At 47.9% G+C, this 18,618-nt stretch overlaps 1 protein-coding gene across 1 annotated transcript in view; it reads left to right on the top strand.

The window, feature by feature from the left end:
* dock5 (dedicator of cytokinesis 5) overlaps positions 1-18,618 on the top strand; it is a 283,772-nt gene that overhangs the window by 92,361 nt on the left and 172,793 nt on the right. Inside the window, exons 3-5 of the mRNA XM_085971247.1 lie at positions 14,456-14,496; positions 16,563-16,618; positions 18,510-18,606. Coding sequence (XP_085827373.1) covers positions 14,456-14,496; positions 16,563-16,618; positions 18,510-18,606 — 194 coding nt within the window. The remainder of the gene's footprint in view (positions 1-14,455; positions 14,497-16,562; positions 16,619-18,509; positions 18,607-18,618) is intronic.

Here is an 18,618-nt window from a genome sequence, read left to right as displayed (position 1 = left end):
TTCAGTTACGTGGATAGACTGGAGAAGCTGGGGTTGTTCTTCTTAGAGCAGTGAAGATTGAGAGGAGATTTGATAGAGGTGTTCAAAGTCATGAGGGGTCTGGACAGAGTAGATAGAAACTGTTCCCATTGGCGGAAGGGTCGAGAACCAGAGGACAACGATTTAAGATGATTGGCGACATGAGGAAAAACTTTTTTACGCAGCGAGTGGTTCGGATCTGGAATGCACAGCCTGAACGTATAAGATTTGCAACTTGAGCAGATTATACAATGTGCACCAGCCTTCAGAGACAGCATTGGAGGAGGAGGAGAAAGAAGGGGATTTCTTAACCCTCGGAGCGCTGCTTTCAAAAGGGAGTTGGATAAGTACCTGAAGGAAAAAAAATTGCAAGGCTACGGGGAACGGGTGGGGGAGTGGGACTAGCTGAAGTGCTCGTGCAGAGAGCCGGCACGGGCTCGACGGGCCGAATGGCCGCCTTCCGTGCTGTAACCGTTCTCTGATTGTATGTAGGGCTGGAGGAGGTTGGCGGCGAGGCCATGGAGGGATTTGAACACAAGGCTGAGGATTGTTAGTTTGAGTCAGCGAGCACAGGGGAGATGGGTGAACAGGACTTGGTGCAAGTTAGGATACGGGCAGCAGGATAAAGAACTGCTCCTGGACTTGTTCGTGTTTTTAGTTCTGCTCCCAATTTTCTCTCCTGACTTCGTTTCCATGGGCGCAGGCCACCCTACTGCACCTCACACAGGTGCTTATTTCTTTGTGTGTGTGTGTGTCCCATACACAGCGGTGGAATTAACAAATGAACCATCGCCGCGCTAGTTTTGAAGGTTCGCTTGGTTACAGAACCCCGTGAAGTGGACATCTCGGAGTGAAAGCCAGCGCTCAGAGGGTTAAGAAATCCCCTTCTTTCTCCTCCTCCTCCAGTGCTGTCTCTGAAGGCTGGTGCACATTGTATAATCTGCTCAAGTTGCAAAACTTATACTTAGAAACAGCGTGTGAAGAAATACGGCTCCCAGAGTGCGGCCTACCCCACAGGCCAAGCATTCCACAGAACAGGTTTTTCATTTGGGTTCCTTGCGCAAGACTCGCAGACGTAAAGTAGCAGAGAAAGGCCCGCCACACCATCTAAACTGCAGGCATGTAATGAAGGAGTGGGAGGGTAGACACACACTTGGCCTTTTGAGTGAAGAATTAAAATGACAAGACGTTGCCTCGACAGAGATTGCACAAAGTTGCTTTATCTTGACTTGGCAAAAGCGATGAATGAATCGCTGCTCCACCAAGTGCGAACATGACGGGGTGCTCGATTAATCACCGTCTCCGGAGCAACCCCTCCCACCGCCACTCACGGGGGGGGGGGGGGGGGTATTTCAGAGTTATGTCTCCCCTCAGCTGGGGTGCCTCCCTCCGTATGGGAATGATCACTGTTGTGGGGCCCTTGGAGTGTGAGGTAATGGGGACAGCTGTGGTGTAATTAATCCTTCTGCTGTTTACTGATCACGTGTGACCAGACTTGTGGGCTGACATTGTTAACCCTTTGAGTGCTGAATGCCCCTTGGCGCGTTTTGTTTTTGCAGTTTTGTTAATGAAATGTCCCCCTCTCCTGAAGGTGCAACTCCCCGTTAGCGGACAGCTCCACGGGTACCAGCTGCCCTCGTATGCCGCACTCCCAACGGTCATGTGTGACTTAGACGGCGGGTAGAGGCAGGCGTCGTAGTTCGAACCCGATCCTCTCAGCTGCCGTCCACGCACACGCTTCCTAGCAGGGAGTCACTCGCTGCCAGCCGCGGCTCAGTGGGTAGCTCTCTTACCTTTACGTCAGAAGGTCATGGGTTCGAGTCCCACTCCGGGGACTTGAGCACATAATCTAGGCTGACACTCCAGTGCAACACTGAGGGAGTGCTGCACTGTCGGAGGTGTCGTCTTTCGGATGAGACGTTAAACTGAGGCCCCGTCTGCTCTCTCCGGTGGTTGTCAGAGCAGGGGGAGTTCTCCCCGGTGTCCTAGCCAATATTCATCCCTCAACCAACATCACTAAAACGGATTATCTGGTCATTTATCAAATTGCTGTTTGTGGGAGCTTGCTGTGCGCTAATTGGCTGCCGCATTGCCTAACTTTACAACAGCGACTATATTTCAAAAGTACTTTATTTCGGATGTCCTGAGGTCTTGAAAGGTGCTATAGAAATGTAAGTCTTTTGTAGATAGCCATCAGGAGTAGAATTTTAACCCCGGCCAGCCCAATGGCACTGAGGTCAATTGAACCTGGGACCGAACTGGTCGGTAAGGCTCAAGACCACATGACAAGGTTCATGGCGTCACAGAGAGAGCATTGTTGGACAGTCTAACTCCACAATCAACCTGGAAGAAAGGGAAAAAACTGCAACCTGGGCTTTGGATCAGCTAAGAGGCAGCACGGTGGCATAGTGGTTAGCACTGTTGCCTCACAGCGCCAGGGACCCGGGTTCGAATCCGGCCTCGGGTGACTGTCTGTGTGGAGTTTGCACATTCTCCCCGTGTTTGCGTGGGTTTCCTCCGGGTGCTCCGGTTTCCTCCCACAGTCCAAAGATGTGCGGGTTAGGTTGATTGGCTATGATAAATTGACCCTTAGTGTTAGGGGGATTAAATACGTGGGGTTATGGGGATCGGTTGGGATATGTGTTGGTGCAGGCTCGATGGGCCGAAATGGCCTCTATCTGCAGTGTGGGGTTTCTGTGATTCTGTGATATGTAACATAGGAACAGGAGGAGGCCATTCGGCCCCTCGTTCCTGTTCCGCCATTCAATTCGATCTTGGCTAATCTGTATCTTAGCTCCATCTACCCGCCTTGGTTCTGTATTCCTAAATAACCTTGCCTAACAAAAATCTAGCAATCTCAGTTTTTAAATTTTCAATTGACCCCCAGCCTGAACTGCTTTTTTGGGGGGAGAGAGTTCCAGATTTTCACCACCCTTTGTGTGAGGAAGTGCTTCCTGACATCACCCCTGAACGGCCTGGCTCTAATTTTAAGGTTATGCCCCCTTGTTCTGGACTCCCCCCACCAGAGGAAATAGTTTCTCTCTATCCACCCGATCGAATCCTTTAATCATCTTAAACACCTTGATCAGATCACGCCTTAATCTTCTACACCCGAGGAAACACAAGCTTAGTCTTTGCAACCTCTCCTCGTAATTTAACCCTTTTAGCCCCGGTATCGTTCTAGTGAATATTAAGGAAATAGCTGGACCACCAACACAGAGCAATGGGTTCTCCTTACAGCGTCAGGGACTCCCAGGTCACTTCAGCCATGGGCCAGATGTAGGGTCTCGCTTTAACTCCTCCCCCCTCCCAACACCGAGAAGGAGGTGTGACGTTTCCAGCTCCCCGCAGGTCTCTCTGAGTGAGACTAACAAATCATTTGCAAATTCCTGGCATTTTAGTGCTGTGGGTTGAGGGACAGATCAGCCATGATCTAATTGAGCGGTAGAAATCGAGGGGCTGAATGGCCTCCTCCTGTTCCTTTGTTCCCATGAGATAGTCCAAACTGCCTTCACTGAAGATCCTTACAGTAAACAAAGACTTCCATCCCATTACATAGGAACAGGAGGAGGCCATCCAGCCCCTCGAGCCTGTTCCGCCATTCAATTAGATCATGGCTGATCTGTGTCTTAACTCCATCTACCCGCCTTAATACCCTTGTCTAACAAAAATCACCTGCCCAGTAGGCTTAGAACCCACAGTAACATTTAGTTCCCTAGTTTTTAAGTTCCTGCTGACAACAGAATCACTGTCTGGGTCCATTTGGACATCCCAGTCTGAATATTGCTTTTGGAATCCTGCCAGTCCTATCTTGAGCAATAACCTCGATACAATTCAAGACTTGGATCCGCCCCACCCACATATTTAAGGTTAATTATTCAGTGCGGTTAAAGAGTCTTAGTTAGCGCGTGCAGATGAATTATCAGGCAGCTTAAGTAAATTCTGAAAACTCATTGAAACAGCAGAACACGGGAGATGTCTGGGGCACACTTAGTTGAGGTGCTGCCCACTCATGTCCACTTTGACTGTGCTCATAGAATGACACAGCACAGAAGGAGGCCATTCGGCCCCTCGAGCCTGTGCCATGCCAAGATTTTGGGGTCTTCAAAGCCCAGGTCAACGCTGGCAGAATTCAGATGAGGGACCAAAAAACATTTCACAATATTCAGAGGCAAACCCAGTTAAATAATTACGACAAGCAAAGCCATATAAAAATATACATAGTGAAAGGGAAGTCAAAGGAAGGGTGGGGCTGATTAGGGACAAAAAATGAAGTTCTTCTATGGAGGCAGAGGGCTTGACTGAGGTACTTTGCATCCGTCTTCATGAGAGAAGAGGATGCTGCCAGTGTAGCAGTAAAGGAGGAAGCAGTAACGATATTGGATAGGATAAAAATAGATAAAGAGGAGGTACTTAAAAGGTTGGCGGTCCTCAAAGTAGAAAAGTCACCGGATGGGATACATCCTCGGTTACTGAGGGAAGTGACATGAATCGGCCATTCATGAAAGAAAGACTTGTGAAGTGATGCTGAGCGGCCTGCGGATGGCGCTGTCCAGGGAGAGTATAAATACTCGGGCACGGGCCCAGCTTGCGCAGGGAGATTCTTAACAGGAACTAGTGAAGGACACAACTAGACCTCCATGTTGTAAAACAGTTGAGTAAAGCTTTGTTTAACGCTTAGACCAAGTGCCTAGTAGTTTTCTTATGCCAGGAAGTATGGGTGGAAATTTCAGAGGTTCTGGCCATAATCTTCCATTCTTCCTTGGATATGGAAGCTGGAGGACTGCAAATGTTACACCCCTGTTCAAAAAAAGATGGGATAAACCCGGCAACTGCAGGCCAGTCAGCCTAACGTCAGCGGTGGGAATACTCTTGGAGACACTAATCCGGGACATAATTAATTGGCACTTGGAAAAGTATGGGCTAGTAAATGAAAGAAAACTCATGTTTAACTAACTTGATTGAGTTCTTTGATGAAGTAACGGAGAGGGTTGATGTTGTGCATATGGACTTTCAAAAGGCATTTGATAAAGCACCACATAATAGACTCGTTAGCAAAATTTAAGCCCATGGGATCAAAGGGACAGTGGTGGCGTGGATACAAAATTGGCTAAGGGACATGAAAGCAGAGAGTAGTGGTGAACGGTTGTTTTTCAGACTGGAGGGAAGTAGACAGTGGTGTCCTCCAGGGGTCGGTGTTAGAATCACTGCTCTTTTTGATATATATTAATGACCTGGACTTGGGTAGACTAAATAAAGAGAAACTGTTTCCAGTGGCAGAAGGGTCAGTAACCAGAGGGCAGAGGTTTAAGGTGATTGGCAAAAGAACCAGAGGCCACATGAGGAAACTTTTTTTACACAGCGAGTTGTTGTGCTCTGCCTGAAAGGGTGGTGGAAGCAGATTCAATAGTAACTTTCAAAAGGGAATTGGAAAAGTACATGAAGGTAAACATTTGCAGGGCGCTGGGGAAAAGGCAGGGGAATGGGACTAATTGGCTAGCTCTACCAAAGAATCAGCACAGGCATGTTGGCCCGAATGGCCTCCTTCTGTGCTGTATCACACTAAGATACTATGACCGGAAAGCCCTGCAGCGGGTAGTCAAAACTGCCCAACGCATTACCGGCACCCGGCTACCGACCATAGAGCATATATATCAGAAACGCTGCCTACGGAGGGCACGGTCCATCATCAAAGACCCTACCCACCCCAGCCACAGTCTGTTCGCCCTCCTACCATCTGGAAGACGCTACAGATGCATTCGCACCCGTACGACCAGATTTAGGAACAGCTTCTTTCCCAGGGCTGTCATCCTACTGAACTCCACAAATAAACACTAAAGCCTGCACATCTGCCAATGCACTTTATTATGGTCATATTTATGCTAATATACTGCAAGCCAAATGTATAAATGTATGTTGAATGTTTAAGTGTCCTAATCCAAATTGTACACTCTCGGGAGCCGCAAGCCTACATTTCGTTGTACTGCACTTGTGCACTAACAATGACAATAAAAGTTGATTTGATTTGATTTGATGATATATACATAGCTCACCAAATACACCTCCTCCCAAACCTAGCCACGCAGAAAACAAATCTCTGGGGGTGCACAGACCAAACAAACTGCTCCAAACTGCAGCATCCCATAATAAATCTTCACCATCTATTTTCCACAATGTGTCAGCTATTTTCTAATTAACATCCAATATTTTTGGTGCAATTATGGAGGAATAAGGAGGAACGCAAGGACCGGGCCATGCTCTGTGTTAGAACATAGACTGTCAGCTGTGGCTCAGTGGGTAGCACACTCTCTCGCCTCCTGAGCAGGCAGGCAGAGGAAAGGGAAACAAGGATAAAAGCAAAAGATAGGAAGGAGAAAAACAAAAGTGGCAGTCAGAGAAATCAACGGTTTAAATCAAACATCGCCACAGTAAATAATAATTCAAATAGGTCTAAGAGCATTAAAAAAAACAAGCCTGAAGGCTTTGTGTCTTAATGCGAGGAGCATTTGTAATAAGGTGGATGAATTAGCTGCGCAAATAGAGGTAAACGAATATGATTTGATTGGGATTACGGAAACATGGCTCCAGGGTGGTCAAGGCTGGGAACTCAACATCCAGGGGTATTCAATATTCAGGGAAGATAGGCGAAAAGGAGGTGGGGTAGCATTGCTGGTTAAGGAGGAGATTAACGCAATAGTAAGGAAGGATATTAGCTCTGATGATGTGGAATCTGTATGGGTAGAACTGAGAAATAACAAGGGGCAGAAAATGTTAGTGGGAGTGGTATATAGACCTCCAAACAGTAATGCGGAAGTTGGGGATAGCATTAAAAGGGAAATTAGAGAAGCGTGCAATAAGGGCACAGCAGTCATCATGGGTGACTTTAATCTACATATAGATTGGGCTAACCAAATTAGTAACAATACTGTGGAGGAGGAATTCCTGGAGTGTTTACGGGATGGTTTCCTGGACCAATATGTCGAGGAACCAACCAGAGATCAGGCCATCTTAGACTGGGTATTATGTAACGAGAAAGGATTAATTAGCAATCTTGTTGTACGAGGCCCCTTGGGTCGAAGCGATCATAATATGATCGAATTCTTCATTAAGATGGAGAATGAAGTTGTTGACTCAGAGACTAGGGTCCTGAATTTAAATAAAGGAAACTACGATGGTCTGAGGCACGAGTTGGGTAGGATTGATTGGGGAATGTCACTCAAAGGGTTGACGGTGGATAGGCAATGGCAAACATTCAAAGACCGCATGGATGAACTACAGAATTTGTTCATCCCAGTTTGGCATAAAAATAAAACAAAAAAGGTGACTCAACCATGGCTAACAAGGGAAATTAGGGATAGCATGAGATCCAAGGAGAGGACATATAAATTGGCCAGAAAAAGCAGTAAACCTGAGGATTGGGAGCAGTTTAGGATTCAACAAAGGAGGACAAAGGGATTAATTAAGAAGGGGAAAATAGAATATGAGAGTAAGCTTTCAGGGAAAATAAAAACTGACTTTAAAAGCTTTTATAGATATGTGAAGAGAAAAAGATTGGTGAAGTCAAGCATAGGTCCCTTGCAGTCAGAATCAGGGGAATTTATAATGGGGAACAAAAAAATGGCGGACCAATTAAATACATATTTTGGTTCTGTCTTCACAAAGGAGGACACAATTAACCTCCCAGAGATGTCGGGGAACATAGGGTCTGATGAAAGGGAGGAACTGAAAGAAATCAGTATTTGTAGGGAAATGGTGTTAGGGAAATTGATGGGATTGAAGGCCAATAAATCCCCAGGGCCTGATAATCTATATCCTAGGGTACTTAAGGAAGTGGCCCTAGAAATAGTAGATGCATTGCTGATCATCTTCCAACATTCGATGGAACCTGGAACAGTACCCATGGATTGGAGGGTAGCTAATGTTACCCCACTATTCAAAAAAGGTGGTAGAGAGAAAACGGGGAATTACAGACCGGTAAGCCTGACATCGGTAGTGGGGAAAATGCTAGAGTCCATTATAAAAGATGTAATAGCAGAGCACTTGGAAAACAGTGACAGGATCGGACAAAGTCAACATGGATTTACAAAAGGTAAATCGTGCTTGACTAATCTACTGGAATTTTTTGAGGATGTAACTGGTAAAATAGATAAGGGAGAACCAGTGGATGTGGTGTATTTGGACTTTCAGAAAGCTTTCGATAAGGTCCCACATAAGAGATTAGCGTGTAAAGTTAAGGCACATGGGATTGGGGGCAAGGTATTGACTTGGATAGAGAACTGGTTGGCTGACAGAAAGCAAAGAGTTGGAATAAGCAGGTCTTTTTCGAGTGGCAGGCAGTGACTAGTGGGGTACCGCAGGGATCGGTCCTTGGACCCCAGCTATTCACAATATATATTAATGATCTAGACAAGGGAACTAGATGTAATATCTCCAAATTTGCAGACGACACAAAGTTGGGTGGGCGTGTGTGCGGTGAGGAGGATGCCGAGAAACTCCAGGATGATTTGGACAGGTTGGGTGATTGGGCAGAAGCATGGCAGATGCAATGTAACGTGGATAAATGCGAGGTTATCCACTTTGGTGGCAAAAACAGGAAGGCAGATTATTATCTGAATGGCAATAGATTGGGAGAAGGGGAAGTGTAACGAGACCTGGGCATCCTTGTGCACCAGTCGCTGAAGGTAAGCATGTAGGTGCAGCAGGCGGTTAAGAAGGCAAATGGTATGTTGGCCTTCGTAGCGAGAGGGTTTGAGTACAGGAACAAGGATGTCTTGCTGCAGTTGTACAGGGCCTTGGTGAGACCACATCTTGAGTATTGTGTGCAGTTTTGGTCGCCTTATCTGAGGAAGGATGTTCTTGCCATGGAAGGAGTTCAGCGAAGATTCACCAGGCTGATACCTGGGATGGCAGGAATGATGTATGAGGAGAGATTGGGTCGATTGGGCTTGTACTCGCTGGAGTTTGGAAGAATGAGAGGGGATCTCATTGAAACTTATAAAATTCTGACAGGACTGGACAGACTAGATGCAGGAAGGATGTTCCCGATGGTCGGGGAGTCCAGAACCAGGGGTCACAGTCTAAGGATAAGGGGTAGGCCATTTAAGACAGAAATGAGGAGGAATTTCTTCACCCAGAGAGTGGTGAACCTGTGGAATTCTCTACCACAGAAGGCAGTAGAGGCCAATTCATTAAATATATTCAAGAAGGAGTTGAATATATTTCTTAAGGCTAAAGGGATCAAGGGATATGGGGAGAAAGCAGGGACCGGGTACTGAATTTGGATGATCAGCCATGATCGCATTGAATGGCGGAGCAGGCTCGAGGGGCGAATGGCCTACTCCTGCTCCTATCTTCTATGTTTCTATGTAAGATGTTTGTGGGTTCAAGTCCCACTCCAGAGACTTGAGCACAAAAATCTAGGCTGACACTCCAGTGCAGTGCTGAGGGAGTGCTGCACTGTCGGAGGTGCCGTCATTTAGATGAGACTTTAAACCGAGGCCCCGTCTGCTCTCTCAGGTGGATGTAAAAGATCCCAAGAGCAGGAGAGTTGTCCCTGCTCAATATTTATTCCTCAACCAACACCACTAAAACAGATGATCTGGTCATTTATACCACTGCTGCTTGTGGGAGCTTGCTGTGCGTAAATTGGCTGCCGCCTTTCCTACATTATAACAGTGACTGCACTTCAAAAAGTAGTTCATTGGCTGTAAAGCGCTTTGGGACGTCTGATTGAGAAAGGCGCTATATAAACGCAAGCTCGCTCTTCCTTTATCTCTGGGTACTAGCTGCTGTTGCTTATTAATGCACGTTCTCTCTCAATCTCCGCTCTCTTTCTCTCTGGAATGAGTGGGTGTCTGTTAAGTTTGCCTGTGGATCTCTCATTTGGATTTTAATTCCAATAAATTTGTTTTATTCCCAAAACCTGGATGATAGGAATCTGAAGCTCACCCAAACAGGGATGCATGCCCCTGAAGGACAAGGTGGCAGAGATGATTTCCCACTGCCCAGCAATAAATCATCGGGCTCAAACTGACATGAATCTTGTCATTCATGTGAAAATGACTTATGTAATAATACTGGGCGGCCTGCTGGTGGCGCTGTCCAGGGAGAGTATAAATACTCGGGCATGGGCCCAGCTTTTTTTTAATTCATTGATGGGATGTGGGCGTCGCTGGCTGGCTAGGCCTGCATTTAGTGCCCATCCCTAATTGCCCTTGAGAAGATGGTGGTGAGCCGCCTTCTTGAACCACTGCAGTCCATATGGTGTAGGTACACCCACAATGCTGTTAGGAAGGGAGTTCCAGGATTTTGGCCCAGCGACAGTGAAGGAACGGCGATACAGGTCCAAGTCAGGATGGTGTGTGGCTTGGAGGGGAACTTGTAGGTGGTGATGTTCCCCTGCGTCTGCTGCCCTTGTCCTTCTAAGTGGTAGAGGTCGCGGGTTTGGAAGGTGCTGTTGAAGGAGCTTTGGCGAGTTGCTGCAGTGCATCTTGTAGATAGTACACACTGCAGCCACAGTGCGCCGGTGGTGGAGGGAGTGAATGTTGAAGGTGGTGGATGGAGTGCCAATCAAGCGGGCTGCTTTATCCTGAATGGTGTCGAGCTTCTTGAGTGTTGTTGGAGCTGCACTCATCCAGGCAAGTGGAGAGTATTCCATCACACTCCTGACTTGTGCCTTGTAGATGGTGGAAAGGCTTTGGGGAGTCAGGAGGTGAGACACTCACCGCAGAATTCCCAGCCTCTGGCCTGCTCTTGTAGCCACAGTATTTATATGGCTGGTCCAGTTCAGTTTCTGATCAATGGTAACCCCCAGGATGTTGATAGTGGGGGATTCAGCGATGGTAATGCCATTGAATGTCAAGGGGAGATGGTTAGAGTCTCGCTTGTTGGAGATGGTTATTGCCTGGCACTTGTGTGGTGCGAATGTTACTTGCCACTTGTCAGCCCAAGTCTGAATGTTGTCCAGGTCTTGCTGCATATGGACACGGACTGCGTCAGTATCTGACGAGCCTCGAATGGTGCTGAACAGTGTGCAATCATCAGCGAACATCCCCACTTCTGACCTTATGATGGAGGGAAGGTCATTGATGAAACAGCTGAAGATGGTTGGGCCTAGGACACTGCCCTGAGGAACTCCTGCAGTGATGTCATGTGATTGAGATGAATGACCTCCAACAACCACAGCCAACTTCCTTTGTGCTAGGTATGATTCCAACCAATGGAGAGTTTTCCCCTTGATTCCCATTGACTTCAGTTTTGCTTGGGCTCCTTGATGCCACACTCGATCAAATGCTGCCTTGATGTCAAGGGCAGTCACTCTCACCTCACCTCTTGAGTTCAGCTCTTTTGTCCATGTTTGGACCAAGGCTGTAATGAGGTCAGGAGCTGAGTGGCCCTGGCGGATCCCAAACTGGGCGTCAGTTAGCAGGTTATTGCTGAGTAAGTGCCGCTTGATAGCACTGTCGCCGACACCTTCCATCACTTTGCTGATGATTGAGAGTAGACTGATGGGACGGTAATTGGCCGGGTCGGATTTGTCCTTTTTGTAGACAGGACATACTTGGGCAACTTTCCACATTGCCGGGTAGATGCCAGTGTTGTAGCTGTACTGGAACAGCTTGGCTAGGGGCGCAGCTAGTTCTGGAGCACAAGTCTTCAGTACTATTGCCGGAATGTTGTCAGGGCCCAAAGCCTTTGCAGTATCCAGTGTCTTCAGCCGTTTCTTGACATCATGTGGAGTGAATTGAATGGGCTGAAGACTGGCATCTGTGATGCTGGGGACCTCAGGAGGAGGCCGAGATGGATCATCCACTCGGCACTTCTGGCTGAAGATAGTTGCAAATGCTTCAGCCTTGTCTTTTGCACTCATGTGCTGGGCTCCACCATCATTGAGGATGGGGATATTTTTGGAGCCTCCTCCTCCTGTTAACTGTTTAATTGTCCACCACCACTCACGACTGGATGTGGCAGGACTGCAGAGCTTTGATTTGATCCGATGGTTGTGAGATCGCTTAGCTCTGTCTATCGCATGTTGCTTCCGTTGTTTGGCATGCAAGTAGTCCTGTGTTGTAGCCTCACCAGGTTGACACCTTATTTTTTGGTATGCTTGGTGCTGTTCCCAGCATGCTCTCCTGCACTCTTCGTTAAACCAGGGTTGATCTCCCGGCTTGATGGTAATGGTAGAGTGAGGGATATGCCGGGCCATGAGGTTATAGATTGTGGTTGAATACAATTCTGCTGCTTGTGCAGGACATTCTTTAACAGGAACTAGTGAAGGACGCAACTAGATCTCCGTGTTGAAAAACAGTTGATTAAAGCCTTGTTTAATACTCAGACCAAGTGCCTAGTAGTTTTCTTACGTCACAAACAGTATAGGTTGCAAAGTCCCAGAAGTAACTCCAAGGAGATCAGTAATGTTCCTCCGAATTCTAATCAGAGTTTAGGGCCAGCAAAAAAATCTGAAAGTGGAATTAGGTGAACCAATCTGCCTTCAACACCCCTTCAGTGCCAAATTAAGTCAACAGATGAACAAGGTTTAATTCCAAGTTCAGCCCAGCTACCCTCTCATCAACAACAACAACTCGCATTTATATAGCACCTTTAACGTAGTAAAACGCTTCACGGGAGCGTTATCAAACAAAATTTGACTCCGAGACGCATAAGGAGAAATTAGGACAGGTAACCAAAAGCTTGGCTAAAGTTTTCAGGAGCATCTTAAAGGAGGAGAGAGAGGCGGAGAGGTTTCGGGAGGGAATTCCAGAGCTTCGGTCCTCGGCAGCTGAAGGCACGGCCGCCAATGGTGGAGCGATTAAAATCGGGGATGCGCAAGAGGCCAGAATAGCGGGAGCGCCGAGATCTCGGAGGGTTGTGGGGCAACAACTGAAGCTGGCGTTGAAATTTGGTGAATTGGCGCCTTAGGAAGCATGAGTATGTCAGGATAGGCAACGATAGCCTGAGTCCCCAAGGGAAGCAACCTCAACAGAGAAGGTAAGACAACCAGTCTCACCGAAGCCCACCTCCAGTTTTGAAACTTTTCCGGCCTAGCATCCAAGTGGCTTTGGAGGCCCCTAAGTAAAATCTGCATCTTTACTACAGATTATCCCAGACATTTAGAAAGAATTACATTTCTATAGCGCCTTTCATGACCTCAGGAAATCTAAATGCGCTTTACAAAGAATGAAGTACTTTTTGAAGTGTGGTCACTGTTGTAATGTAGGAAACGCAGCAGCCAATTTGCGCACAGCAAGCTCCCGTAAACAGCAATGTGATAATGACCAGATAGTCTTTTTTTTTAGTGATATTGATTGAGGGATAAATATTGATCAGGACCGGGGAAAACTCCCCTGCGCTTCTTCCAAATAGTCCCATGGGATCAATTACGCGACCCGAGAGGGCAGACGGGGCCTCGGTTTAATGTCTCATCTGAAAGACAGCACCTCTGACAGTGCAGCACTCCCATTTTAGCTCCTTTGCAAGATTATTGTGACGTCCCCTGTGGTAGGCTAGCTTGTAGGTACACGCTCACATGGGAGCAGTGGCTGCTTGGACAAGCTGTCCCTCCAAATCCAAATGAAACAATAATCTTAAACAGGTTTAGCAAGCCAACCTGTCGGCTAGAACTCAGAGAGGAGATACCTTGGAGATATTGCAGCACGATGCAGAACTTCAAGCATCAGCCCTGATCTCCCCATCATGCCACCCCTAACATGGCAGGGTTAGAGGGCATGGGACAGCTGGTATAGAAATTTACAGCACAGAAGGAGGCCATTCGGCCCATTTTGTCCGTGCCAGCCGACAAAGAGCTATCCACCTCATCCCACTTTCCAGCTCTTGGTCCGTAGTCCTGTGGGTTACGGCACTTCAGGTGCATATCCAAGTACTTTTTAAATGCGATGAAGGTTTCTGCCTCTACCACCCTTTCAGGCAGTGAGTTCCAGACCCCCACCACCCTCTGGGTGAAAAAATGTCTCCTCTAAACCTCTGACCAATTACTTTAAATCTATGCCCCCTGGTTATCGACCCCTCTGCTAAGGGAAATAGGTCCTTCCTATCCACTCTATATAGGCCCCTCATAATTTTATACACCTCAATAAGGTCTCCCCTCAGCCTCCTCTGTTCCAAGGAAAACAGACCCAGCCTATCCAGTCTTTCCTCATAGCTAAGATTCTCTACTCCTGGCAACATCCTCGTAAATCTCCTCTGTACCCTCTCTAGTGCAATCACATCCTTCCTGTAATGTGGTGACCAGAACTGCACGCAGTACTCTAGCTGCGGCATAACTAGGGTTTTATACAGTTCAACGTCCCTGCTCTTATATTCTATGCCTCGGCTAATAAAGGCAAGTAGACAGCACAAGAATGTTTTTATTTAAGGAAAAGCATGTTTAAAAATGGTGAAAGAATAAACCTTGTTGGTATTAATCTGTATTTTTGCACAGGTTGGTACAGAGGGTATAGTCTTCGGAACAAATCCAAGAAGGTATTGTGCCTTTTCTTTTTACCGCTGTTAAATTGTTACTGAAGTACAACAGATACTTAAAACTCCAAGTTAGAAAGAAGAGTCATGGATGAGTTGAGGCCGTCCAATAGTATCATAGCTTTGCCATCGCAGCGTCCAATTGCATTTCGAATGTTGTTGTGTGTCCATTACATTGCCTGGCAGATTATTCGCAGCCTTTCTCATTCTGAATAAAGTACTTTTAACTTCTATCTGTTGGAAATGTAAGTTAAAATGTACACCCTGAGCTCTTTCAAAGACCCGGCACGGGCACAATGGGCCGAATGGCCTCCTTCGGTGCTGCATCATTCTATGGTCCCACTTCCCCTCCTTATTTTGAAGTAATGTTCTGGGCTTACCTTATCCACACCATGTAATATTTTACGTCCTTCAATGAGCTGCTTTCAAGAGGGTAAAGCTCGGGACTCCTTTGCTTCTCCTTGTAGCTCATCCCATTGCTGAAGAGCTGACAGAGTAAACCGCTTTCCGTGGGAGAAAGGAAGGTTGAGAGGGAACGAGGCGCGGAGGTTTAAGATGCTGAGAGGCAGAAATGAGGCAGGCGTGAGCGGACTGCTTATCGTGGATCGCCAGCACAGAACCGGAGGAGATGAGTGCAAAGTTTTAAACAGCTTCAAATGACACTCGAGCCTCCTCCCGCCTTTCCTCATCTAAATCTATCAGCATAACCCTCTATTCCCTTCTCCCTCATAGGCTTGTCCAGCCTCCCCTTAAATGCATCGATACTATTCGCTTCAACCACTCGCTGTGGTAGCGAGTTCCACATTCTCACCACCCTCTGGGTGAAGAAGTTTTTTCTGAATTCCCTGTTGGATTTATTGGTAGAGTATTGGGTATCAGTACTATACTCCCAGCTAAGGCAGTTAATGTGGTGTTCATTTACACCTTGTGAGAAAAAGAATTGTTTAAATATCTGGTCTCCTAGGAGCTCAGTGGGTTAATGAACCACCTGTCCTGGGACTGAGCCAGACCTGGCCTGTGCTTGGCCTGCTGCCTCAACACCTCGGGCCTGGCGAGAGGGCGGGGAATAAGGGAAGGGAGGGAGGCGGGGAGTGGGAAGGGGGCGGAGGTAGAGGAGGAAGGGCGGGGGAGTGGGGTAGAGGAGGGAGGCGCGGGAAGGGGTGGGGGTAGAGGAGGGGGAGTTGGGGGAGGGGAGCGGGGGTAGAGGAGCGAGGGTAGGGGAGGGAGGCAGTGGGAGGGGAGTGGGAAGGGGGGCGGGGGTAGAGAGGGGAGGGGAGTGGGGAGGGGAGTGGAACGGGGCGGGGGTAGATGAGGGAGAGTGGGGTGGGAGGTGAGGGGAGTGGGGAGGAGGGCGGGGGTAGAGGAGGGAGGGAGGTGGGGAAGGGAGGGGTGGGGAGGGGAGAGGGAAAAGGAAGGGGGGATGCAGGAGATGGGAAGGGGAGGGAGTGGGGAAGGGAAAGCGGGAGAGGGGAGTGGGAGAGGAGTGGGTTAGGGAGGGAGGGGGCAGGGATGGGGGGGAGGGGAAAGGAAGGAGGGATGCAGGAGATGGGATGAGGAGGGAGGGGGCAGGGAAAGCGGGAGAGGGGAGTGATGGTTAGGGAGGGAGGGGGCGGGGATAGGGGAGGGAGTGGGGATGGGGAGGGAAAGCGGGGGAGGGGAGAGGGGAAAGAAAGGAGGGATGCGGGAGATGGGGAGGGGAGGGAGGGGGGAAGGGAAGGAGGGGGTGTGGGAGTTGGGAGTGGAGGGGGAGTGGAGGGGAGAGGTGATATCCATAGGATACCCGCTCATGATGGCTATCCAGTGACTCGTGCTGTGTGAGGTTATCAGGTGAAGGACAACAGCAGGCTTGGCTGTAACGTGCCCCCCATGATCAAATAGTTTTGACACTCACTGCCTGATCTTGCACATCACGAATAGCTGCTCAAGTGAGATCCTGCAGGGGAGCGAGGCAGCAGTGCCGATGATCTGAATCGGTGCTTTCGAAACAGGAGAGTGGAAAAGGGGAGGAGATACTGTACTCTGTGTGGATTCAAAGTCAATTAACGGCTGTTTTTTCCCCCACCTCACAGGGTATTTTTCCGGCGACATACATTCATTTAAAAGAGGCAACAGTAGAAGGTGGAGGGTGAGTACAAGTGCTGTCCGGGGTTAGGATATTGTAACAGAAACCCACCGAGAGCACGACCATCTCCCTGTCCCTCCTAGTCCAAAAAATACAATTGTTCAGATTTAGATTATAGCAAAGGAGTTTTTCCCTACATACCGGGGTACGGTAGCATCGTGGCTATGTTACTGGACCAGTAATCCAGAGGCCTGCCCTGTCAGAGGTGCCGTCTTTCGGATGAGACGTTAAACCGAGGCCCGGTCTGCTCTCTCAGGTGGATGTAAAAGATCCCATGGCACGATTTCGAAGAAGAGCAGGGGAGTTATCCCTGGTGTCCTGGCCAATATTTATCCCTCAATCAACATCACTAAAACAGATGATCTGGTCATTATCGCATTGCTGTTTTTGGGAGTTTGCTGTGCGCAAATTGGCTGCTGCGTTTCTCATATTACAACAGTGCCTACACTTCAAAAAGTACTTCATTGGCTGTAAAGTGCTTTGGGGCATCCGGTGGTCGTGAAAGGCGCTATAGAAATGCAAGTCTTTCATTCTTTCTTGTGCGATAGTGTAAACCGGGCGCTAGCGAGTCTGGAGCGAGTATTCCAACTTGTCAGTATAACACTAGTGAATTACTGGAGGTCACGGGTCATTCCGTGGTGGTGGGGAGCCTTGAAGTGACCACACAAGCGTTTTGAAGAGATTTGGTGGGGCAGTAATATTTTCACCCGCCGTGTTGCTGATCGTGTCTGATGCCAACAGTGTCCTAAATTATTACTTCAGTAAAATAAAAAATAACCGTGGATTATGACATCCGAATGTGGAACAGAGAGTGGTTTGTGCTTGCTGAGGGAACAGGTTCATTGTTGTAACTTCCAAGTAACACCTGCCCAGCTCAAATGGCCCCCTTCAAAACAAAGAGAGGAGTAAATGGACGCCAACTATTCCCTGCAGGCATTTACAAACACCAGTCCAATCCAGGGCTTGGTGACTTCCAGGTCCCTGACGGCACTGCTCATTCAATATCTCTTTCTGGTTGTAGGACAATTGGCTTAAACTGACCGGGAACTGTGCTGATTTGCTCCAGGAGATTCACACGGTTTCTCTTGCTGGTGTCCTGTCCCCATTTCTGCTCCCACAACACAGAGATTGCTTAATGTTTGAAACAGCCATTGACTTGGGACCAGGTCCAGGTGCCTTGGATAATGTGGGATTGGGGAAGCCCTCAAGTCATCAGTATGAACAGGCCGCCCAAGCATGGCACCACAGCCCCGAGCTGCCTCTAGGAACGGGAAAAGACTATTTCGCCCAATGGGCACAACATTTTTTTTGATTGATCTCAATAACGACGTCTCAGCATCGCCATATCCCTCTCTCCCCTCTTTCTCCCGAGACACAAATTTCTCTGCTCACTTTAGAATACCGAGGAATGTTTCTAGTTCAATCGCTTTATATTGGTTGTTTCGATGCTCATTCCCTTTCATTTATTCCACGTGTCTATTGGAAATTAGACGTAAATAATGAAGTCAGGCAGAACTATTTCACCCAATTTCCAAACCTCAGCACTCTTCGTCAATGTGAAGAGTTTCTCAAACTGTTTCGTGATTCTGAACTAAATTGGGTCACCTTCAAAGAAAACAAGCCCAACTTTCTTAACCTCTCCTTGTAGCTTAGATTCCAGAGACCAGTTATCATCTCGGTTGCCCCACACTACACTCTCTCTCTCGAGGGTGACAACATCCTTCCTACGGTGTATGGCCAGTACTGTACAGAGACACAATAACAATATCAACTCTACGAATGCTGCGCACGATTGTCCCGTTCAATCCTTGCACTTTTAATGCTTTACTCCAATATTAATTATTTGGGATTCGGATGCACTGTCAGCTTCTAATTTGACATTTCTGTTTTACAGACAGGATGAGACGGTCATTCCCAGTGAAGTGCCACTGGTCCAAGAACTCACCATGACCCTGAGAGAGTGGGCAATCATCTGGCACAAACTGTACCTGGTAAGGGCTAAA

The sequence above is a fragment of the Somniosus microcephalus genome, chromosome 30, assembly GCF_052327205.1.
Source record: "Somniosus microcephalus isolate GS21.2 chromosome 30, FLI_Smic_1.0, whole genome shotgun sequence".
Classification (NCBI taxonomy): Eukaryota; Metazoa; Chordata; class Chondrichthyes; order Squaliformes; family Somniosidae; genus Somniosus; species Somniosus microcephalus.
This window is presented reverse-complemented; position numbering and strand designations above follow the sequence as displayed.